Source organism: Odocoileus virginianus, unplaced genomic scaffold, assembly GCF_023699985.2.
Source record: "Odocoileus virginianus isolate 20LAN1187 ecotype Illinois unplaced genomic scaffold, Ovbor_1.2 Unplaced_Contig_16, whole genome shotgun sequence".
In the NCBI taxonomy this organism is placed as follows: Eukaryota; Metazoa; Chordata; class Mammalia; order Artiodactyla; family Cervidae; genus Odocoileus; species Odocoileus virginianus.
Genome location: NW_027224333.1, coordinates 1,641,113 through 1,666,587, shown reverse-complemented (window position 1 = coordinate 1,666,587; position 25,475 = coordinate 1,641,113). Strand labels below are relative to the sequence as shown.

The window sequence follows — 25,475 nt, the reverse complement described above, 5'->3', positions numbered from 1 at the left end:
TAATGCCATCATGTTGGGTATTTCAACATACAAATTTTGGGGGACACATTATCAGACTGTAGCAGTCATTCTCTGCTGGGTTGTTTGTTTCTGGCTGACAGACAAAAGATGTGAGAGGATATGGAGGGTCCTGCTACAAGCTTACGGAACAAGCCTGGAATGGGTGTACATTACCTTTGCCTGCAACTCATTGGCTAGAGCCTGGTCACGGGGCTCCACTCAGCTACATGGAGGCTGGAGACTGTGATCTTTCTGTGAGCCCAAGAGGAAGATGAAGCGGAAGTTTGGTGGAAATGTTTGTCTTGCTCCTACTCAATTGCTTTGGGTAACAAAAGTGGACTTATAGGAGGGTAGCCTTTAAATATTGGCTCACCTGACCAAGCAGAACTATTTTATTGTGACTAATGAAAGTTGCATTTGCCATGATTCTCAGTGGGGTTCTATGACCTAATTGATACCCATGCTGGGATTTCAGTAACAGTGACTTTTGAACTTGAGTGAGTTGACTGTGGTCAGGTTCCACCTCTTTTCAGGCTAGCCAGCCCATTTCTCCACTGCAAAAAGCTGTTCCCTTCCATTCATGATGCCACCTGGCTTTGCATGCAGAGGTTCAGGAAGACGAGTGCATCCCTAAATGATGTTTGGTCCCTCAGAATGACACTTAGACAACTCTCAGTGAGACGTACGTGGTTGAGGCATCAAAGATAGTGGGAACACTTGTTGCCACTGAAGCAGTGAGTCAGCTGGTGGGCTTTTGTTTTTTAAATCGAAGATGGTGGAGACTGGAGGTCTCCTGCAGTTGCAGTCTTGTGATACTGGGGGAAAAGGTTTTACCTGCATGTGATTCTCTGTGATCATTTGTCTTGTGGATTCACTGCTATTCATGAAACCCGTGTCTCCTCTTCCCCTAAGGTTTGTTTGAGGAGCTGTTTGCTCTTCAAATTAGCCTGGGAATCTGCCTGTGAACTGTAAGTGTTAGTTTTTTTGTTTGAGTCAATGAAAAGACAGATAATATGTAATTTTTTAAAAATTCTTAAGCAGACAATCATTTAACAAGGAAATCACAGATGTAATTCAAGAACAATCCTAATTAAGACTCATCACTAAAATTGGGTCACTCACTGAAATGTCAATTGTAGTGCTTAGTCTGAGTTCCAAGTATGATTTTACCCTAAGTTCTAGAATTGAGACTAGATAACAGTTGCCAAATCAAGTATATGTGTATTCTAAATAATAAATGTGATTTTTTGAGTGGCTTCTTAGGGCTAGTGTGGCAGGCTTGTGGTACATTCATTGCTGTTCTAGACTTGACAAAGCAATGAGCTTTTCAACTTTTTGGGGGGTGACCCCCATCTCAGGGAGTCAGCCGACAGCTCTGGACTGTGGTCATCAATGTTTTTGTGTAATTTCCGTGAGTTCAGGGATGTGCTCAGTGCTCAGTGAGAACCCTGCTCTCAGGGTGTCAGTGTTACACCATTGAAGTTGGAGAAGCACTACCACAGCAAAAAGGTAAATAATGCAAGTAAATACCTGTAAAATCCAAGTAAAAAAAATGCAAATCCAATTACTACCAAGTAAATAATCACAAACAGCCTGGGTCCATGGTCTGGGTGAGCTCTGAAACTTGTTGTGAGCCAGGTATATCAGAAAAGGAGAAGGCAATGGCACCCCACTCCAGCACTCTTGCCTGGAAAATCCCATGGACGGAGGAGCCTGGTGGGCTGCAGTCCATGGGGTCGCTAAGAGTCAGACACAACTGAGCGACTTCACTTTCACTTTTCACTTTCATGCATTGGAGAAGGAAATGGCAACCCACTCCAGTGTTCTTGCCTGGAGAATCCCAGGGACGGAGGAGCCTGGTGGGCTGCCGTCTATGGGCTCGCTTAGAGTCGGACACGACTGAGAAACTTCACTTCATATATCGGAAAAGGTAAATTTCTTGAGGATTGGTTTGGAATGAAATGGAGATGAATAGTATCCTCTCTGAATTGCATATTTAAAAAAAACAAGCCTGAATGGAAACTATGCAGATTATCTTGTACTTCCCTGGTTGTACAGTGGATGAGGGTCTGCTTGCCAGTGCAGGGGACACAGGTTCAATCCCTCGTCCAGGAAGATCCCGTGCACCACAACTACTCAGCCTGTGCTCTAGAGCCCAGGAGCCACAGTAAGAGGAGCCACTACAATGAGAAGCTCGTGCACTGCAACTAAAGAATAGCCCGTGCTCACCACAGCTAGAAAGAGACCTACCACAACAACAACAAAACATTGTTTTGTTCCAAGAGACTGGATAGTATAGCACAGATCCTGTAGGGTTACCCTGGCCTCCTTTTGATAAAGAAAATGTGTTCAGAATCAGTGTTTACACATAGACACAGAGAACAGAGTACTGGTTACCAGATGGGGAGGGAGTGGGGGAAGGACTAAATTCAAAGATGTCAACTTGATGGTGACCGATGGAAACTAAAGTTTTGGTGGTGAGCGTGCTGGAGTATATACAGAAGTCACAATATAATGTACATAGGAAAGGTATTTAATATTTTAAGCCAGTGTTGTTGTTTACTCATGTCCGACTCTTTTCTGAACCTGTAGCCCAGTAGGTTCCACTGTCCATAGAATTCTCCAGGCAAGAATACTGCATTGGGTTGCCATTTCCTTCTCCAGGGGATCATCTCGACCCAGGGATCTAACCTGGGTCTGCTGCATTGGTAGGCACATTCTTTGCTGCTGAGCCACCTGGTTACCTCAGTTTTTTGAAAAGTCACCATTATGAAGGTTGTATATCATCCAAATGAATTCATTTGCCTTCATGGCCTGAAAAAGAATCAATGATTATACTTTGCTCGCTTCTCCCTGCTCTCACCTTCTGCTGCTCACCTTTATTTTCCTGCAATTCGAGGTAGTTGATGTCAGATATTCCAGCCCCCTGAGCCCAACTGGGAGGGAATAATGCATGGTTTTTGAGTCACTGGGCCACGGGCTCCAGCTCTGCTCGCTGTCACGCTGCAGTCTCCTGGTGGCTATGCTTGGCACAATAATGACCTCTCCAGGTGTCCATGTCCTACTCCCAGGGACCTATGAATATGTTGGCTTCCATGGCAAGATGGACTTTGCATATGTGACTAAATAAAGGATCTTGGAATTGAGGGGGAGTGAAGAAAGCTGAGTGCCGAAAAGCTGATGCTTTTGAACTGTGCTGTTGGAGAAGACTCCTGAGGGTCCCTTGGACTGCAAGGAGATCCAACCACTCCATCCTGAAGGAGATCAGTCCTCGGCCACCTCATGCGAAGAGTTGACTCATTGGAAAGACCCTGATTCTGGGAGGGATTGAGGGCAGGAGGAGAAGGGGACGACAGAGGATGAATTGGCTGGATGGCATCACCAACTGATGGACATGAGTTTGAGTAAACTCCGGGAGTTGGTGACGGGACAGGGAGGCCTGGCATGCTGCGATTCATGGGGTCGCAAAGAGTCGGACACGACTGAGCAACTGAACTGAACTGAACTGAACTGATCCTTGATGATCTGGCTGGATCCATGTAATCTCAAAGGGCTTTATGATTGGAATAGGGAGAAGCAGAGGGAAGGCATCCTGTGAAAGACCTACTGGCCGTGGCTGGCTTTCAAGATGCTGGAAGCCACCACAGATGCCAGCAGTCTCAAAGCTGGAAAACAAGAGAGAACGGCTTCTCCCTAGGGCCTCCAGAGAATACAGTCTATGGACGCCTTGGTTTTAGTTCAGTAAAATCAATCTGGGCTTCCAGTCTCCGGTGCTGAAAGATGACACATGTTGTTTAACATCACCTGCTTTGTGGCAGTTGGTCACAACAACATAAGGAAACTAGTATAGTCTGAAGCAAGTCTCTTGGAGGTAGAGGAGGAGGCAGGCAGTGGAGTGGATGGAGCTGGTATCTGTGCTATAACTCAGGAGGCCACAACCAGCCAGCAGGACCCCATGAGATTCATCAGATCACCTCCATTTTAAAGATTAGGAAACTGAGGCAGGCCCAGGGAGAGAAGGAATGACTTATCCAAGGTTTCTCGGCAGTTTCTCTGGGAACTGGTAGTGACTGAGATGGCCCAGTGCCACTTCTTTTTTATTGTTGTTATTTTATTTGTGACCATGCTGGTCTTTGTTGCTCCACAGGCTTTTTCTCTAGTTGTGGTGCACAGGCTTCTCACTTTGGTGGATTCTCTTTTTGCAGTTCACAGTCTCAGTAGTTGTGGCGCAGGGGCTTAGTTGCTCTGTGGCGTGTGGGATCTTCCCAGACCAGGGATCGAACCCGTGTCTCCTGCGTTGGCAGGCAGATTCTTTACCACTAAGCCACCAGGGAAACCCCCAACGCCACTTCTTAAAGAGCCCTACAGGATGCAGCAGGCAAAAGGGAACAAAAAGAAGCCCATGTCTGCGTCCTGCAGATTCTTCCCCTTCTTGTGGACCAACTCTGGTAAGAACGACCAACAAAACATATTCATTTCCTCTGCCGAGGCCAACAAGAGCTGTTTGAGAAGTGGGGAATCTACCGTGGGAAGATCTATGCAGGGAAGTCAGTGACTCCGTGTCAGTGTTGCTCAGATAGGAGGAGACTGGGGAGAAATGACCACATGGGGGCTTCACCTTGGGGAACGCTGAGTGCCCAGCCCCTCAGTTCATCATCCAACTCCTCCACATTCTGAAAATGCTGGGGCACTTATGCTGTGTGCCATACCTGCTTGTTCCTTGATAGTGAAGCATGCTCATGCCGTCCAGGTTTGTCCTGAGCCCTTGAACAAATGTATTCAAGAGATCCCTGCAGGGTGATGAGAAAGGCCATTTCTTATTCCACTGCTAGGAGCGTGTACTGACGTTAAAGCAGTTTGGCAGTGTGCATCAAGGGTTTGCTTTAAACTCACATCCATTATTTACAAGAAAGAACAGAACATTGAAACATGCCTAAATTGATGACTTGAGGTTCCTGGTAAAACAGTTATGGTTCACTGCATGTGGCAGAAGATTCTCACATGATAGAAAGCGATGGTGACAGAGACTTAAAGGACATGAAGAAAGATACAAATGAAAAAAAATGAGCGTGTGAAATTGTATCTAGTGTGATGTCAGCTGTGGAGAAATGTAGGAAAATAAGTTAAACCATCAATCCAGGACTTCTGGATCATAGGTGCTTTTATTTCCTATGCTTTTATATTTTACTATCTGAATATGTTACATTGGATTTACGATAAAGAGAAAAGAGCTTCATATCCTTTAACCCTGTAAGTTTATTTCTGGAATCTTTCAAAGAAAATGATTGTAAATACGGTTTACAAGCTGTATGCACAGAGATGTTCCCATCATCCTAGTTTTTTAAATGGAGATATAATTCACGTATACCACAGAAGTCTCCCTTTAAAACATACCATTCACTAGTTCTTAGTGTAATTACCCCCTAAAGGAAGGCTAACCTCTTAGCAATCACTCCCCATTCCCACTTTATCTCTAACCCCTGAAATCACTGATCTACCCTCTGTCTCTGTGAATTTGCATGTTCTGGACATTTCTCATAGATGAATGCATACAGCATGTAGTCTCTGTGTCTGGCTTCTGTCACCCAGCACAGTAACTTCAAAGTTCATCCATATTGTAATGTTTGCCAGTACTTCATTCTTTTTTTATGACTGAATCACATTCCATCCATAGACCACATTTTATTTGTCCATTTATCAGTTGATGGCCCTTAGTTGTTTTCACCTTTTGGCTATGGCGAATAATGCTGCTGTGGACATTCTTTTGGGTGGATATATATTTTTGTTTCTCTTAGGTATACACATAGGTATAGGATTTCTGGCCTACATGGAAACTGTTTGACTATTTGAGAAATTGTTGTAGTTGAGAAATTGTTGAAGTGTTGAACTCATGAATATTTACACTAGTGGAAATTAGGAAATAATAAATCTATTAGGAAATAATGTATCTACTGATTGTAGGAGAGTGCTTGTGTTGTGTGCTTAGTCGCTCAGTCATGTCTGACTCTTTGCAACCCCATGGACTGTAGCCCGCCAGGCTCCTCTGTCCATGGGATTTTCCAGGCAAGAATACTGGAGTGGGTTGCCATGCCCTCCTCCAGGGGATCTTCCCGATCCAGGGATCAAACCCATGTCTCTTGTGTCTCTTGCATTGACAGGTGGATTCTTTACTGTAAAATATATTAATCCTCCTTCCCTTAATGAACAAAATGTTTGTAAAAATGCAACGTACTTATTCTTGGGTCAGGTGTTGGGGGTCAAAGGCAGTTGAGACAGGGTCATTGTTCTCTGAATCTGCTGTTTGCATTTATCCATCTATTTATCAGGATGACACATCCTCCAGGGGCTTCCCTGATGGCTCAGCAGGCGAAAAATCCGCCTGCAGTGCTGGAGACGCAGGAGACACGGATTTGATCCCGGGGTCAGAAAGATCCCTGGACGGAGAAGAAAATGGCAACCCACTCCAGTATTCTGGCCTGGAGAATTCCATGGACAGAGGAGCCTGGTGGACTACAGTCCATGGGGTTACAAAGAGTCGGACACAACTTAGTGACTCCACAACAACAACAACACAAAATAAGTGAGCTGGGTTCAGCAGCACTGGAAGAGCAGGCTTCCCATCTATATTTGTTGACTAAATGAGGTCATATATAGAAAAGATGCTTTGAATGCTCCTGTGCTTGGCCATTTTCTCTAGGCTTATGCGTGAATCTAGAATAGCAGAGATGTGCTCAGAACTCAGTTTATCTTCTGGTGGCACTTTGTTGTGGTTTGGTCCCATTCAGGACTTGAGTCAGGCACAACACCCTGCCGTTACTTGTTTGATTTGGAACCATGCCACCACTATCCCATTCCCTACCTGTAAGGGAACTGTGCTGTGGACATTGGTGTTTGGGGCCGGGACAGAGGGTATGCAGTAGGCTCATCTTGTGATGTAGGGTTTTGAGTGCATCGTATGTAAGAGGATTTCCAAGGGTATGTTTTACTTCTATATGTATATTTCTGTTTTGATATTGACTCCTAACTTCCTAAAACCATATGTTTAAAATGAAGATGAGACCAATCAGTGTTGTTCTGACGGTGTTGATCAGTTTGTAAAAGCTGCTGAGAGAGACAGAACTTTGCTGTCAAACCAGTTTGGGGAAATAACATATTCAAAATTCATACTGGTCTTGTGGGGTTTGGCAGTGGTTGTGGTGTCTCACTTTTCTGGGGCGAGAGACTGAAACAGAGATGTGGGAAGATTGAGTTAGTGAAATTTAGGTTATCAGATTCTCATGCATACCAGTCACTGTGCATTTTTAGAGACGACTGAATAGATAGCTGCCCTGACTCAGGGCAATTTTAGGGGTGGCCTGTTTTATACCACAGCTGTCCTGTCAATCTCTGTGATCATGGGGTGTAGGGGAGGGGGAGGTTCTACTTATCTGGAAAACCTTTCCTTTATCTCTCTGTGTCAAGCCAAGCTTTCCTGGATCAGATTGACTTCAAGGAGAAACGTCTGTAGACAATATGCTTTTGTTGTTTTTCTCCAGAAAACAAAGAGGATCCTTTGCAGTTTCTGACTCCTACTGAGTAAAGAATCCAGGGAGTATTTAGTAGGCATCTCCTTGTATCGTTACCATGCTTGTTTGGCTTTTTGCCTTTGGTGGGTGGTAAACATTTAACTCCTTCGCTTATGCCCGGTGAGGGTGGGGGTGTAGATGAAACTTACAAATACATTTTAAATACATTGACACTGTAATGTACAGAAACCAAAAGCTGAGACCGGGGAACATTTGTCAGAGAATGAGAACAAAACATAGGTGCTCCCGTGTTGTGGCAGAGCCACATTCCATTGTCATCAACTCATTAAGCATACAGCTTCAAAGATGCTTGTTTTACCTGTTTTGTAACTGTCAATATCTGTTTTCACTGGTATTTAAAGTTGCGTTGTGGGATAGTCATGCTTTTAACCATGAGTATACTGACACTGTTACTGATGATTATTTAGGCAAAGTCAGTAAGTTACTTTTCCAACCAAATAGTTGAAAGGAAAGCAGTCAATTTGTTAAGATGATACAGAATTTTGTATTAAAACCAAATTCTAGAGTCGACTCAGCAAACTTAGGTGAAATTGACCTCACTTTCACATTTGCTTTCATAATTTTATTTTGCAGGATAACAAAGCCATTGACCTTTGCCGACTGTGTTGGGGATGAACTTCCTTTAGGATGGGAAACTGTATATGATAAACAAATTGGAATTTATTACATGGACCACATAAATAGTAAGTAGAATGCCACGCTTGAGTTGTTATATATGATTGAGTTTTCATGTTGATCTCACAGATGCTAGGAACTGTTTTTGTAGAGTGAAGCAATTGTTACTCTCCAACACAGCATTAAACTGGATTTTATAAATGTCTTCTGAAGTGTTCGTTAGCTGAGTTGTTCAAAAATTGAAGTGATTGTACATTGGCTTGTATATTGCCCAGGATTGCATGGAATATGTTGAATGCAGAGTTTGATTACCTAATAGAAGGAATAAATTTTATAAATTTCCCAGGCAGTCTGGTAATAGAAACCTCTAACCAAATGAGGAGAGTATTTCTTACAGAGTGGAATTTACAAGTTCTTGGAACAATAAATGCCCAAATGATTATCTGAACTTCATTTTGTCTTATCCCTTTGATTTTTAACTGTAATGTGCCTAACCTTTTGGAGCTTTGTGAAGGGAGAAAATGATGTAAGGACCTCAGCTAAAATCACAGGTCCTGGACCATGTCAGCCTTTGCTGTAGAATTGTTGGGAGCAGTGGTTCTCATCTGGGGCTGGCGTTACCTCCCAGGGACACTTGGTGGTGTCTGGGGGCATTTTCAGATACTCAGCCTGCAGTGATTTGGCTCTTACCCAATGCCTGAGCAGAGGGCTGAGTGTGGCCCCAGCCTTGCCACCCTCCGCAGTGGTTACCTCACGGGCAGGAGGGCTTCTTAGGTGGATCCACTGCTGACAGGATGGACGTGGTGCTTAGCAAGCCTACACCCAGGGGCCACCTTCCCCTGGCCTGGCTGCCGAGCACCTCAGGGCTGCATGCAGCTGGAGTTTCTGGCTATCTGGGCCACCTTCCCCTCAGGTCAGGGCTTCACTGTCTCTGGGCCTGGGTGGCGTTACTGGACGGCACAGAGGCCCAGGACCACCTTGTGCTGGCTCGTCTCTTGTAAACCCTGCTTCTCCTCCTGCTGTGTCCCCTTCTTTGCTGTGAGTGTGCCTTGCTCGCCTGCTCACTGAGTCACAGCAAGTTTTACAAAGCAGCCCTCCGTGCTGGCCACTCAGGAAAGTGAGACCCAGGATCCACTGTCAAGGATTTGATATGACACACTAGACATGGCCACGAACCTGGAAACCGTGTAATCACCAAGGACTTTCTTCTAACCACCTAGAGTGTAATTGGGGTGACCCAGCACCATGGAGGATGTGGCTGAAGACGTCAGCTCCAGGGTCATGCCACCTCTTCTCTCTGAAACCTTCAGTGAACCCAACTTGTTTTTCTTCCCTGGGGAAAAGAAAGATTTTTATTGTGATAATGGGCCAAAGACCCCATTCCAGAAAACTTACTCCTGAGAATCAAGCTCTCTTTTTTTCTTTAGATTTTTTAATTAATTTTTTTTTTTTTTTTTTTTTTTACAGTGCTGGGTCTTCATTGCTGTGTGAGCTTTCTCTAGTTGCAGTGAGCAGGGGCTACTCTCTAGTTGCAGTGCTCAGGCTTCTCATTGCAGTGGCTTCTCTTGTTGTGGAGCACAGGCTCTAGGCACACGGGCTTCAGTAGTTGTAGTGTGTGGACTCAGTAGCTGTGACGCACAGGCTTAGTTACTGTGCAGCGTGTAGAATCTGCCCAGACCAGGGATTGAACCCATGTCCATTGCATTGCAGGGAGAATTCTTAGCCATTGGACCACTGAGGAAGCTCCCTTGGGATCTTAACTCTTGCTAGCACAGATGTAAGGGGAAAGCTCTTTAAAGACAGAGAACCTGAGGAGTCACATGTTAAGTTAGAACTGTGCAGATTGACAGTGCAGTGAGGGACCAGAGGGGCCCTGGTCTGGTCACCTTCAGGGTTCCCAAGATCCTCGGGGGCCCTGGACAGAGTGCGAATGATGCCTGTCGACCTTGGTGAGTCCGATGCCTACATCATTGTCAGAGACATCTGTGCACTTAAAACAGCTGTGACCTCCCCCTGTCCCCCACACAGATCCACTGAATCTGAACTCCAGGGCTAGGTCAAGACCCTGATTTTTGTTATTTTTTGTTAATTCTCCATGGGAGCTTTTAAGACCCAGAGAGGCTTTCCAGGAGGGGACCTGGGATAGCAGTGTGAGAGAGGATAGGGGATGTTGCTCAAAGGAGATTTCAAAAGAAACTTACTTTAAACATCCTAGTGAGTGCTCCTGTGTGTGTGTGTGTGTGTGTGGGGGGGGGGTAGAGATGACATAGAATTTACATTTGTAACCATTTTGAGGTGAGATGCACAGACCATAAGGTTCACCATTGAAAAATGTACAGTTCAGTGGCATTGGGTGCATGGAGTGTTGTCCAGCTATCACCTCTAATTCCAGAACATTCATCATGCCCTGGTAAGACCCTGTGCTTTAAAAGAGGCTCATGTGGTTTAGAATCAGAAGCAGAGTTGGGAAGGTGACTGTGGCGAGCACTCAGAGGATGGCTTTTGGTGGGATGAGGCAGGCAGGTGTTTTGGGAGAGAGGGTGTGAGAATCTGATTGAACTAAAGGGAGAAGGAGGGACGTCCTGGCATCAGTCACTATTATACGCAGGGGCAGGAATGGCCAGTTCTGGAGGGCCCGTGAAATAGTCTGTGTGAGGGATGAGGGGCAGGCATACTCTGAGGATAAGTTCCCGGTTAGCTCAGTGGGTCGATGAAGATGAAGCCACTCATTCCAAGGGGGCAGACAGAGAAGCAGGCACTTGTCAGTGTGGCTTCCTTTGGATTGCTGTGGTTTGGGTAGCGAAAGGGTGCTGTGTGAGACAGTTGTTTTGGACGAGCGACTCAGAAGTCCTTTGTGTCCATCCACAAGAGGTGATGCCTCTTGGAGGCAGGAGGAAAGAAAAGACGAGCACTCAGGAGAGAGGTTGGAGCCAAAGGTAGGCGTGAGCCCTTTGAGGAGCTGGTTGAAGGACAGTCAGAGCGGCAAGTGGGGAATTTATAGGAAGTTCACAAAAGATGCAGAAAGTTCTGGTCTGGCATGGGAGGTAGGAGAAGGGGAGTGAGCCAGTCCCCGGGACAGCAGAGGCAACAGCAGCCCACGTTGAAAAAGGAAGGGAGAGAAAGGTTGTATGTGTCTCTTAGTTTGAGAGTGATGGTCTCCTTTGGGTTCCTGTCCACCAACATTTACTCATAGGTAGCTAGTGGGAAGCTGCTGTATGATGCAGGGAGCTCAAACCAGGGCTCTGTGACAACCTAGAGGGGTGGGATGGGGTGGGAGGTGGGAGGGAGGGCTCAAGAGGGAGGGAGACATATGTGCACTCATGACTGATTTACATTGTATGGCAGGAACCAACACAGCATTGTAAAGCAATGATCCTCCAATTAAAAATAAATTAAAGGGGCACTCTTTCTGCTCCCTTCTGATACCTGCGTGAGAAGCTTTCTCTATGTCTTTTATACTTTAATAAAACTTTTTAAAAATTAATTTTAAAAAATTGTCTGGTATCGTCTTCCCCTACGCATCTACAGAGCTTTCTTCTCGACCCAGGCATGGCTGTGTTGATAGGAGGTGACCCACATTCTGGGAGGGTTCATCATACAGATGCTTCCATGATGTACATCATGGTCAGTCATTAACTTTTGTATCGATTAGTCATATAACTACACAATTTTTCAGCCTAAAGATGGGACTTGGAAGACCCTCATATTCTTCCCCTTTCCATTTCAGAGCTGACCCAGATTGAGGATCCCAGAGAGCAGTGGAGGCGGGAGCAGGAACGGATGCTAAAGGAGTATTTAATTGTAGCCCAGGAGGCTCTCAATGCCAAGAAAGAAATCTACCAGATTAAGCAGCAGCGCTTCGAGCTGGCCCAGGAGGAGTACCAGCAGCTGCACAAGATGTGTGAGGACGACAGCCGCTCGTACACCAGCTGTGAGTTGAGCATCCCCCTCCAGGAACACGTGGGGCTTCCAGAGCTGGGTCTCTGCAGACCCCAGTCTCTGCAGACCCCGGGTGCAAGTCAAGCAAGACAGCTGAGTAAAGTGTCTGATCGCCTACTGTTAGGTAGTCAGCCTCCCATGCCGGCATCCGATGGTCACTCCCTACCACTCCATCAGCAAGTGTTTATCAGGTGCCCCTCAACATGGTGGAGCTGAGATAGGAGAGGCCCCTGCCCTCCTGGAGTTTCCATGTAGGGAGGGAGGGCAGGGAGAAAGCAAGGAAGCACAGTTTCAGGTAGTGACACAGAACCGCCTCCCGACTCAATTTGTCAGCGTGGAAAAGGGTTTACCCGGAGATCCCTGCTCGTCTGGGGTGATCCTGGGGAATTCCTTACAATGGTTTTATTGCTCAGGAGCCTCCACTTATGTCAGGCCCCTGTCTCTTTATAGCATCCTTTCTTGCACAAGACACTGAAGGTGGAGAAACTCAGTATAACGTGGGGAAAGCGGGGAACTCTGCCCAAGTAAGATGGATGCACATTGATGTTCTCCAAAGGGAACCCCTCTGAGTTTCAGAGCCTGCCGAGCATGGGCTTCTGTTATTAGGACTCAGGAGATGCACAGGAACAGGAGGAATCACTCAGAAGCCAAAGCCTCTGGTTCCTGACCCATTCAGTCACTGCCTGAGCCAGTCCATTCTCAACAGAGTTGTCACACTTAACTGCGCACCGAAGGTGTGCGTGGCTGTGACTCGCCCGGTGGCAGTGAGCTTGGGGAGAGTGTATGAAGTTGGTACTGCTAGATTTTATCTTATAAAAACCTAAATCTGATTGAGACTTGGAGGGACTTAGCTGTGACATGAGTGCCATGTTGCCAGGCGTGTAGCTCTGGAGACAGCTTTGAACGTTAAAGACATGCTCAAAGCTTTATTTATCCTGTGTTGCAGGTCAGAATGGAGTTGAGGCGAGGGGGCCAGACATCTTTTTTACTGCAACTGCTGTCGAAGGTGAATAAGCCATACCAGCTGTGGAGAAGAGAGCGGTGAGGGTGGAGTTTGCCCCCTGTAGCAGGAATTAGGTAGCTGTGTTTCTATGTACCATGAAAGCTTGCAGGCTCAGGTATGATGGTGTATAGTTTCCAGGCTGCTTCATCTCTTGCCCTTCGGCTCTTGGTATGTAATAGGTTTTTTCTTGTTTGTTTGTTTGTTTTACTGTCTATCAGAATGCGATGTGTCAGCTCCATGCTAGCTTTTAGGAAAAGCTGGTTTCTTCGTAATTTTCTTGTCATGTCTTTCTTTGATTTTGGTATCGGGATAATAATTGACCTCCCAGAATGAACTGGGATATTTCCTCTTCCCCAATTTTTGGAAAGTTTGTGTGGGATTGGTATTGATACTTAATTCATTGGCAGGCAAAATCTTTACCACTGAGCCACGTGGGAAGCCCAGTGTTGATACTTTCTTAACCGTTTGATAGAATTCACCAGAAAAGCCATCTGGTTCTTTGTAGGAATGTTTGTAACTATAAATTCAGTACCTTTAATAGACATGGGCCTGTTCAGGTTTTCCTCTTTCTTCTTGAGTCAGTTTTGATGTTTGTGTGCTTCAAGGAATTTGTCTCTTTCATCTAATCCAAAAATCAGTAAGCTTTTCTGTAAAGGATCAGATAGTAAGTATTTTAGGCAACATAGGTCATATGGTCTCAGGTACAACTACTGAACCCTGTTGTTACAGTGCAAAAGCAGCCAGACATGACATGTAAATGACGTGTATGGTTTGTTCTGATAAAGAGTATAAAAATAAGAAACAAGCTGAATTTGGCCCACAGGGAATCTGCTGACCGCTGATCAAGCTGTCAAGTTTTGAAAGTTTTCATAGAATTCCCATGTGATTCTTTGAATGTCTAGACTCTGAGCTAGTGTCCTCTCTCTTATTTGTGATAATAATAATTTGTGCTTTATTTTCTTAATCAGTGTAGCTCAACCTTTATCGATTATGTGTAGCATTACAGCAAACTGGGTTTTAGTTTTCTGTTTTCTTCCCCTATTTTTATCGTTTTTAAAATTTTTTTTATTGATTTGTTCTCTTTAGTTTTTCCTTCATTCTACTTAGTTTGGCTTTAATTTCTTTTTCTGCCTTCCTAAAGTGGGACCTTAGAGCATTGATTTCAGACCTCTCATTTTCTCACATAGCCTCTGAAGGTATGAATTCTCTAAGTGCTATTTAACTGCATCCTACAAATTTTGGTTCATGTTTTATGAACCAGATATTCATAATATTTTCTCATTTTCTTTGTGATTTCTCTTTTGACCCATGGATTATTTTAAAAGTAAGCTATTGGAACTTTTTAAAGGTGTGATGTTGTTGATTTCTAATTTGATTGTGGTCAAAGACTAGACTATGTAAGATTTCAGTTTTTTGACATCTATTGAGATGACTTTATGGCTCAGCATATGGTCTCTTAAACAATCTCATGGACTTGTGCCTCCAGGTTGCATTTGGCTGAAGCAGTGGCTTGGAACTGTTTCTGAGAGTATAGTTAGTGATTCTAAACCTTTCCAAAAGTTGCTTGGTAGAAGTAGGTTGGGCCATATAAAATTGTCACTTTTGTAGCTTAAAAAGGGCCAGTTATTGGCAGTTTCATATGATTCAACCTAATAGAGTGTTTCTTCCCAGGCATCTGATCAGGTTTGGTTAGGTCTCCAAAGAGACTTGCCCGTCAGTCTTGCTAAGAATTGAATGGAAAAAGAGTATAACAGAAGAATCTGGTAAGAAGTCTCTTGCCAGCAATTGAAAGGAAAAATTAGATGAAAAGAACGTATGTTGGACTTCCTGGGTGGTACAGTGGATAAGAATCCGCCTGCCAATGCAGGGGACACAAGTTCAATCCCTGGTCCGGGAAGATTCCACATGCTGCAGGGCAACTAAGCCCATGCAGCCTATAGCCCGTGTTCCATCACAAGAGAAGCCACCGCAATGAGAAGCCTGCGCACCTCAAGGAAGAGTAGCCCCCGCTCGCTGAAATGACAGAAAGCCGCTATGCAGCACCAAAGGCCAAGCACAACCTAAAATAAAATAAATAAATAATTTAAAGAGAGAGAGGAGGTATGTCTATGTACTGGTTACTGTACTGGTGAAGCCAGGACTTCAGTTGCAGACCGTGTGGGGACTCAGGACTGGAACCCTTGATGCAAATATAGGAAGACCTAGTTGCAGCCTATGGGATTCCACACCCCGCTGGAGGGGAAGACTCCCAGAGCATCACAGAGCATAGAGCATAGAAACATCCAGGACTCTGGAGTTGGGACATCCCTCAGCATCAGTTTTTGTATTTCCACAGGCTTTTCGCTCCCCAGACATTTGGGAAAATAGGGAGTTGCAGGTAATTTCATTCTTCCCGTGCCCTGTCAAATTTTTATCAATGCCCAGTAAAAAAGTAACAGTCGAGATGCTGTCTTTAAAGCTGTGTATGAAGAAACATTGAGTCAAGGAAGGCGATGACTCCGTGGTGTTGATTTGAGATCCTGAGACTCCACTTCCCAACCCACAAGAGGTGCCTGCGTAGGCTCCATTTCTGCCTCTACTCATTCAGTAGAGGAGGCCAGGTGGGGCCTCCCTATTTTCATGAAGGGCTGGAAATGCCAGTGGCTCTTCCTAGAGCCTGTCTCCTCAGGGAGAAGAACTGTGAATGGAATCTAGGAATTAATCCAAGCATTTTGTCAAGTAGCTGCTGTTCCTGGGTTTTCACCAAGCTCCTTCAATTTGCCATTTAACCTGAACTCCATTGAGGATACTTCTGTTACATATGACTCAGACAAACTATTTCTGGCCACAGGCTAAAGTTCAAGACAGTCATTCTGGTGGCTTGTGCTATAACAGCCCAGACCTCTGTAAGGTCTGGGCCCATGTCAGGAGCTGCTGGTGGCAGGATCCATGGCACACCTGGGCCCCTGTTGGCCACCCAGCAGGTCTCACACAGCCCAGATCACGCACATTGTTAATCATCTAAAGCAGGGAGGTGTCTCTTTGCTTGGGTACTGGCAGCAGAAGGACCTTGGGACTTAGCCCCCGTAACTTCCTTCATTGGAAGTGACTCAAACTAAAGGAACCATCATGGAATGGCCTAGTGTTTTCCTGAATTGTTGTGACTGCAACATCGTGAAGCATTGTAATTCGGTGATGTTACTTTCCTTGTACACACAAGAAACAATATTCAGTAGACTGATACTTCTTAGGTTACACCTCTGATGAATGGTAGACCTTGGATTTGAGCCCAGATCTTTTGGTGGAGCTAGTTATCAGTGCTGTGTATACTATTTTGGAGACATGGAAGAGTCAGCTTGGAAGAATGGATCACGTGATTTTGAAACAGCCTTCCCTCCCATTGTTCAAGTGACCCGGAAATAAGGACCGACTATAAACTGACAAGTTGTCTGGCAATTTCACAGCACCTGAAGGGACATGGGATAGGCAGAACGCTTTTTACTTCTGGATTTCCTCATGGCCCACAGTGGGATAGCCAGACTAGTTGTTTAGTTTTCAACAGAGAGTTCCTTAGCACCTGGTATTGGGGGACACAGTTTATCTCTCATGGCTGATTATAGAGGGGAAATGAGGCAATAAAGGTAAACAGCCATTTCTAATATTGGAGCAGAAGGGCATGGGGGAGGCAAACACTCTCTTCCACAGCCTTCACAGATTTCCCCCTGAGTTATGGAAGTCCACAATAAAACTCTTGTTTGTTGTAGAGGAAAAATTTCACATCAATATTGGGCCGTCTGGTGTCTGAGAATATCCAAGTCTTAACTTTTCTTGTCTCTGACCAAAGCAGAGTCTGCTTTGCTGGCTTTGAGCAGACACATCCCCATGAGACTAGGAGCCCAACTCAGCTATAATTCTTTATGCTCAGGAACTAGCTGACCGGGGACCTGGTCCTGTTTGATGCTCCGTAGAGCCCTGCCATGAAACTTCTCTACCATAGAGTCAGTTTCTGAGACACATCGAGTACTTTCTCTGCAGCTCCATCTTGTAGAGTTCTCTCCTGCTTTCTTCATTGCAGTATGTTTTTCTGTTTATCTTCTTTTAACACTAAATACATTCGTTATTTCAGAAACTTTTTTTTTTCATTCTTCCTGAGAAACTGGCCTCCGGCTGCATTCCAATGAAGTATGTGACCATTGCAGGACCTTTTGGAAGGAATTCTTGCTTGGGGTAAATTATAGTCTGAACCATGGGTCATCAAAGTTTGGCCCAGAGGCTGAATCCTAGGCACTCAGGGTGTTGTGCAAATAAGCTTTTATTCACTTATAAGCTGAATAAGGTCCATTCACTTAACCATTGTCTGTAGCAGGTACAGGGGCAGAGTTGAGGGACTGAGACAGACAGAGTATGGCCCACAAAGCCAGAAATATTTACTATCTGGTCCTTTGCAGAAGAATTGTCACACAGTGGTTCTCAACTGTGGCTGCACTGGAGGAATCTCTTGAAGGGCTTTTAAAATGTCTTACAGCCTGGTCCCTACTCCCACCCCTAGACATTTGGATTTAATTGGTCTTGACTGGGGCCAGACACTTTAAAAAAAAAAGAAAAAAGCTTCCCAGGGGATTCCCAGAGTTGAGATCCACTGATCATGACCCTGTCTTCCAGTGGCAGGAGTATGACTTGTTTGTTCCCCGTGCTCCTGGGATCTCCCAGAATCCTCCAGCACAAGTTGGTGCCTGGGAAAAAAGTCAGCCTTATCTCCGGTGAGAAAGCGCTGACCCGCCCTGAATTCCTGGCTCAAGCCTGGAGAGGCTTGACCTTATCAGTCCTCAGTCTGGCCTGCATTCTTTCTGAGGCTCTTGGCCCATCCCACAAAGACTATCTGGCCTTCTTTCCCTGGTGAGGGTTTCTCATCTCCTGCCTAGCCTGGGATAAGGGCTACCGTCCACCCATTCAGCCCTTCATCTTCCTGCTCATGGGCATGTCGGAGCAGGCAGGGGAAAAATGGCTCACGCAGCATCTTCCCAGGTATTAGTTGGCAGGACTCAACCTCACAGGCTGTCGCCGAGCTCACATGTCCAGGAGATCTCCCAGTCTGCCCAAGAGAGGGAATTCTTGGTTTGGATTCGGTGGCCTCTTGTGTTACTTGTATAAGTTGCCTCTGAGTGGGCTCATTTGATTTTTTTTTGTCCGTTTGCTTATGGTACCTTTAAGAAGGAGGTCGTGCCCTCTTCATCTGGCCTCGCCTGATTATAGGCATGTCTTGGTCGGCTCTGGTAATTACTGCCTGTCAGCACGGCAACTGTCCAGGCTTGCTGTCCTTTGTGCCCGAGTACTCCTGGGCTCCCTCGAGCAGGTGCCTGCAGTGCTGACTCCTGGAGGTGCGCACCTGGTCTGAAGGCGTAGTCTGCTCACAGGATGTCTTTGGACAAGGACTACCCTCTTTGAAAAGCGTGGCCTCCGCCTGGGGCAATCTTGGGTTCTCATGGTCCAGAGATGTAAGAGGAGATGGAGACAGACACAGATGGACGCATGGATGGATACATTTCCCCCTTTTAATAGCCCATGAAATCGAAATCTGAAGTAATGACTGGGGTCTGCAGCATTCGGAGTGCTAAACACACAGACTGAGTTCACCTCTTGGGCACCGGGGAGCCGGAGGCCCATTTCTTCTTCCGTTGGAAATATTAATCTGACCCACAGGAGCCCATGTTCTTGACAGAAGTCCCTCTTTGACTGATGGCATGATGTAGATCAAATTACTGCCCACTCACTCTTCGTCTGTAAAAGTAGGAAAACATACTCGTCATCTCTCACAAGAGGCAGTGCTCTGTGACAACCTGGACTGATGGGGAGGGAGGTTCGGGAGGGAGGGGACATATGTATGCCTGTGGCCAGTTCATGTTGATGTATGGTGAAAACCATCACAACATTGTAAATATTTTTCAATTTAAAAAATATATATATATTTAAAGAAAAGAAAGGCACAATAGGGAAAAAAAGAATAAAATTCTCATTCCAAAGGGGGAAAAAAGAATTTCTGAGAATAGATGAAATTAATATGAAAGTTACATTGTAGTAGCCAGGTATAGTAATTTACACTGCTGAGGTCCAGCTAAGCCTTAACCTTCTTATATCACCCAAAGCAGTGCTTTACACCTGTGTGGCCTCCTGAAACTATTTAATAGCTCTGCCCACTCAGACTCTTCAAATCAGAAGGGAGCTTCAGAGGTGAAAGTCTGGTATTTATCCTAAATCTTGAGATTGGAGATGTGTCTCAGCAGAGAGACATTTCTTTTTCTCAGTGTTGTGGTGTACGTGCCATTAAAGGGCTTCTTGGGTGATTCAGGAGTAAAGAACTCGCCTGCAAATGCAGGAGACACAGGTCCTATCCCTGGATCGGGAAGATCCCCTGGAGAAGGAAATGGCAACCCACTCCAGTATTCTTGCTGGGAAATCCTATGGGCAGAGGAGCCTGGTGGGCTACAGTCCATGGAGTCACAAAGAGTTAGACACGACTTAGTGACTAATGAACACACCATTAAAAATGGGATCCAGAGTTTTAAGCTTTCCCCTGGATTCTGCAAATGTCTTCCATTAGACTTACTGGCAGACTTCAGGAACTGAGAATCTGTCTTTAAACTTTTGAATTATATTATTAAAAGTTACACCAGTGTTTGTCACTCTCCTTAGCACATTAAGATACAGTGTACTCACTGTCTTAGGTACTTGAGTTGCCTTTTCCCTCATCCTAGTCCTGAATTTGTATAGTTTTAGAGACCATAGCAAAAGTAACATGAATGGTATCCATAAGTAAAACCTTGCATCATTTAGGATGGTTTCATCTGTAAGTAACAGAAAAGACAAACTCCCCTGGACCTGAACAGTAAGGCCATCCGTTGTGACCTAGCAGTGTCCAAGGTGGGGGTGGCCTCCCCATTGGTGGACTCGGCAGCTCAGTGATATCATAGTATGTCAGGATCCCCTCTAGGACTGGCCCAGGCTGAGTGTCCTAGGGGAGAGACAGATGCCCGAGAGCCTCAGGACTCTTAGCTCTGCGGGAGAATGGGCGGCAGGTTGCCATGTGTCTATCCATCCGGACCTATCACTCTTGCAGTGTATATGTACTTCAAGTCTGTTCACTAATTTACCCTATGAAATTGCAGACAGAGTTTTAGCAGTGATTTCAGATCATTGTTCCTGATGTTTAACATTGCAGTTAACTTCCCCGGACTTTGGTGGTGGGGTTACTTTCAGTTTGGAATGGAAAAGATCCCAGGCAGTAACTGTTGGCATTGTCTTCCTTGCCTACAACATGACAAGCGGACACACGTGGAAGGAGTCGGGAAGCCCTTCGCTCATTGGCTTGTTATCTGGGCCCCAGTGGAAGTCCCTTCCACTCGGGCCTGGGAAACTTACATCCCAGGAGTTAAATGTGGAGATTTTGTAGAAATAATTTCTGTCTCTTTAAGATCATTGTTTGAGGTGTTCCTTTCCTTACTGACTTTAAATGAGACCAAAGAGTCAGGCAAAATGGAGGTTCTTGGATTTGGAAATAGATGTTCTTCATCTAAGAAAGAATTCTGTTTTAAAAACATTTTACTCTTGTGTTTTGAGGAGATTAGAATTCTAAGAACGTTTGAGGTAAAGTTGACAAATACTTAGCTCCTCCAGGTATTTATTTCCAATAGATTCTAGTAATTTGAAATTCTGACTGATGGGGGCTTCAGTAGTAGACGTTCCATAGAACTGTTTGTTTTTTTTTTTAAGGAGACATCTGGAGAGCTCAGATTAACTTGGGATGTGGTTCTATTTGAGGATATTAAATAATCTTGCCATTTAAATCACTTGATGGCCTTGAGCCATCTTCTCCAGTATTAAATCAGGACATGATTATAAACTAGTTTCTAGATGTTGGCATCTAAGTTACCTGAATGACAGTCTTTTGCACCCAAATCAAAGGAGTTAAAGAATGGATGCTGACATGGAACTGTACTCATTGTCCTGTGGCAGCCTGGATGGGAGGGGGATTTAGGGGAGAATGGATACATGCATATGTATGGCTGAGTCCCTCTGCTGTTCACCTGAAACTATCACAACACTGTTAATCAGCTATATCCCAATACAAAATAAAAAGTTTAAAGTTTAAAAAAAATGGATGATGGCCTTGCAGATGGCTCTTACGAACAGGTGAAACTAATGAAAATGACCCAGAGGCAGATTCCATAAATGTGGGGCGACTCTCAGATGAAGAAAGAAGAGGAACCTACACAGCTCAGGGAGGGACAGGAAGCAAGTCACTGTAGCTGCAAGGCCTAAGAGAAAGGAGACAGAAGCATGAAGAGAAAGGGATGCAGAGAAGTGGACGGGGTGATAGAAATTAGAAGTGGCTGCATGCTGCTCCAATTGCTGAGACAGCAGAGAAGGCTTGACTATGCTCAGCATGCAACTGGGTGGCCAAGTGTGTCTCATTCACCCCCAGGTATTGGCCATCTGTAACCACGATGCTGTGTCTGTTACAAGACTTTAAATCATACGTGCTGCACTGCTGAAGAAAGCATTTAGCTATGCGATCTGATTTAGTGGAACATCCATCAAAAACAAACTGCTAGAATAAAAGTGTGGGTACTTCACTTCGGCTCTTGGGGAGCCAACACCATGAACACGCAAGCCTGCCACATACTGGCATGTGACTAGGAAGTAGTCTTTTTCATTTTACAAATCTTTAGGTTTTTTTTCCTTTTTTATGTCAAAAATCATTCATGTGGAAGCTATAGATATGAAGAGAGTAAATATAAAATCTTTTGGAATGAGACCATTGAGAAGATCAGTCAGCTTTTGAGTTCTGTCCTTCCAGTGACTTCCATGGTGTGTACATTTTAAAAGGAAGTAAAATGGTTTCATACCATATGTACTGTTTTCACCATAAAGAATAGTTTTCTATACCATAACCATACCTCCCCCACCCCCACCTCCTGTGTATATGTGGTTTTTAAACCTGACAGTTTTGCAGTTGAAGTAAACAGTTTTGATTTACCTATAGCTATATATTTTATTATGTAGAATCAAGAAGAAGGTCATTATGTGAAAAATAAAAACCAAGATTCAAGATAGTGAGATGTACATTCTTAGGGGTGAGGCCCAACTTGGAAATCTGAGACTGGGAATTCATTACTTAATATAGTGATTTAGAAGTTCCTGTTTATGTGTGTTTGTTTACTTTAAAGGATCCATTATAAAATAAAATGTTTTCCTTCTGTTTAGCCTTCTCTGGATATTCAGCAAATACAAAGTACGACCCATACCAAATTAAGGCAGAGATAGCAAGTCGTCGAGATAGGGTGAGTAAAATGAATGTTTTCACAACTTGAAACCCTGTGTATATTTGTACATAACATCACTTATTATGGTTCATTATATGATGGTCAGTGTGTCTCATATTCATATTTTAGTAAGATTTTCAACTTCATGAATTATTATTACTACATTTGGTTATACTTTCTACTATTTTTTCCAATAGGAGGAGAAAGCCTCAACCTATCTAACAAAAAAATCGCCTGTATCCCTCCGTGTTTCATGGGGCTAGATTCACCCCCCCGTTTGGAAAGATTTGGCAATGTCAGGGCCCAACCTCAGAGGACTGGATGACTCTCAGCAGGTTTAGCATCTGCCTGCTGTTCTTTCCTGGTGGCTGTATTCCCAGAGAAATTGTGCCTGCCATAGCGTTTGACCAGAAGCTTCCGAGGCGCCTTCCCAGTGGTGCCCGGTTCTTTGGGTGCCATCATGTCCCATCACTTCAGCCTTTGTCATGCGTGTTCTGGAAGGAGGAACGGGAGACATCTTGGAGCCCAAGGCTCCGGTCCTGGTGTCTCAGTCCCTAAATCAGAGCATCTCTTTGAGTGCTATGGCTCTCATATTCTAGCACACCCTCAAAAACACTGGGGGCATCAGTTCAAAAGGAAACTCCAGGCCACCCCTCAGTTTTAACACAGGCCTGGAGTGAATCCTAGCACCTGTTTTAAATAAGCACTCTCTGTGACTGAGTTCCAGGTACCCAAAGCCATGCTTTGAGCAACAGCGTCTCCTAGGTGGGACTTCAAACAGAAGGGAGGATGAAAAAAAAAAAAAGCGTGACAGAGTTTGCTCATTGCATTATGTCAATTAGTACCCTGAAAAGAAAATCATTGACTATTCCAGGGTTCCCTGTGGGTAGAAAGCTGTCGGGGATCCAGGCCTTGTGTGCCTCAGTCAGCCAGCTCCTCTGCCAGGGCTGTGTGTTAGGCCTATCAATGGAAGGTCTTGGCAAGAGGGTGACCCAGGGAATTGCAAGCCAATCAGAAACTGAGAGGACAGTGCTAACAACTGCAGAAAAACCATTTTTCACAGCATGCTTTTGGAAAAAAAAATATGTCATTTGTCTTTAGCTTTCCAGATTAAAACGAGAGCTGACCCAGATGAAGCAAGAACTGCAGTACAAAGAGAAGGGAGTGGAGACCCTGCAAGAGTGAGTGGCCTGTGCTGACGGGGGGAGCGTTTCCCTGCTGGTTTCCTGTTGTGCTTACCTCTTCCATGCCGGGACGTGTGTCTTAAAGCTTCATGGGTGTTCGCTTTTCTGCTTTTGTTTATGCTCGTTATGTACCAGTCATAAGCATCAGATCTCTTTTCCTTGAAGATACCTTGTTCTTGTTTCCTTGGGAAGAAAGATCTTTAGTGTAATATTTGTGCACATTCTTGATAGCTAGCTGTCTAAAACACAGAAGGCTATTTCCATTTGAATTCCTGTTTGGCTAGTTTTAGTCTCTTCAGTGTTTTAGTTCTAAAATTTAGATTAATTAAAACTAAATAAAGTTAAACTGTTAGTCCCCAGTCTCAGTAGCCACATCTGAAATGCTCAGTAGTCTTGTGTGTCTAGTGCAAATCTTCTCCACCTCAGTGCTCATGACTTTTTGGGCCAGATAGCGGTTTATGGTGGGAGCTGTCCTGTGCACTATAGGATGTTTAATAGCATCCCTGGCCTTGACCTCCTATGTGCTGGTAGCAGCCTCTTACCCAGTTGTGACAGCCAGAAATGTCTCCAGATATTGCCAAGCGTTTCCTGGAGGGCACATGTGTCCCACATGGAGGACCACTAAGCTAGTGGCCCCTGCATTGGGCAGCACAGATAATAGGCTATTTACATCCTCACAGATGGGTGATCCCCTGGAGAAGGAAATGGCAACCCACTCCAGTATTCTTGCCTGGAGAATGCCATGGATAGCGAGACTGGTGGGCTGTAGTCCATGGGGTCACAAAGAGACACACCAGAGCGACTTATCATATATCTACACAGAACATTCTGTCGGGCAGCCTGATCTATAGGTCATCCTCCTGGTAACATCTTTGCAATTAGAACTCTGTCCCTACTGAGAGTTCAGAGATGAAGTTCTTATTATTTGCGAATTCTATTAAGTGAGCAAATTAAGTGAACAGTAGTTACTGTGTAAATGGTGGTATTGGTGGTCTGCAAGAATTTCTCTAGAAAGGGTTTTGCATGCCTGTTGGTCCTAAGTGTGTTTCCTTTTGATTCAGATCCTGGTTTCACTTGCTGAGCTTGGGCTTGTGCTTCACACCTTCTACACTGACTCTTCTTATGTGGTTGAGTTTGACTGCTGTGACAAAATACTTTAGACTGAGTGACTTAAAGAGTAGACGTTGACTTTTCCTGGTTCCAGAGGCCAGAAGTCCAAGGTCAAGGCACTGGCAAATCCATTATGAGCCTTTTGACTGTGTCTTGACATGGTGCTGTTTTGTGGTAGGGGCCTCTGGTCTCTGGTGTGTCTTCTCTTTCTTTAAGGACAGTGGTCCCTTCATGGGGCCTCACCCTCATGACTTCATCTAAATCTAATAACCCCCTAAAGGACCCATTTCCAAACAGCATCCCATTGGGGATTAGGATTCACCCTAAGAATTTGAGGGGACGTGAACATTCAGTCCATAGCAGTGACTGTTGGGCTAAATAATCTGAGGACAGCAACAACGCCTGCTGCAGTCAGCCTTCAGCAAATGACGGGAATCCATGTGGCTACGATTCTTGGTAAACAGGGGCAGCGTGCCACTCTCTTGGCATGCTGTGTGTAGACGCAGGGACCACGTGTCAGATGTAGCATTCTTTATAAAGAGGGAAAACGGAATGTTAGTGTTTGCCAAAGGTAATGACTGCAGCCTCACATAAAGGGTAATGACTGGACACATCAAACCCTGTTGTTTAGTGTGAGGTAGAGATTCACTTTCTTACTCACCCAGGATTGCTTTGGCTGACGACTTGTTTGCCTGCTTCTTTATTGAGGATGTATTATAGACACCACAGGAGATACCAT

General features: G+C 44.8%; 1 protein-coding gene across 4 annotated transcripts in view; it reads left to right on the top strand.

The window, feature by feature from the left end:
• WWC3 (WWC family member 3) overlaps positions 1-25,475 on the top strand; it is a 108,709-nt gene that overhangs the window by 32,021 nt on the left and 51,213 nt on the right. For 2 of the 4 annotated variants that reach the window (XM_070464127.1, XM_070464129.1), the window contains exons 2-6: positions 8,160-8,269; positions 11,929-12,132; positions 13,087-13,146; positions 22,384-22,460; positions 23,544-23,623. In XM_070464127.1, the coding sequence (XP_070320228.1) occupies positions 8,160-8,269; positions 11,929-12,132; positions 13,087-13,146; positions 22,384-22,460; positions 23,544-23,623 (531 nt within the window). The remainder of the gene's footprint in view (positions 1-8,159; positions 8,270-11,928; positions 12,133-13,086; positions 13,147-22,383; positions 22,461-23,543; positions 23,624-25,475) is intronic. The other 2 variants (XM_070464128.1, XM_020901295.2) reach the window with 1 other exon arrangement.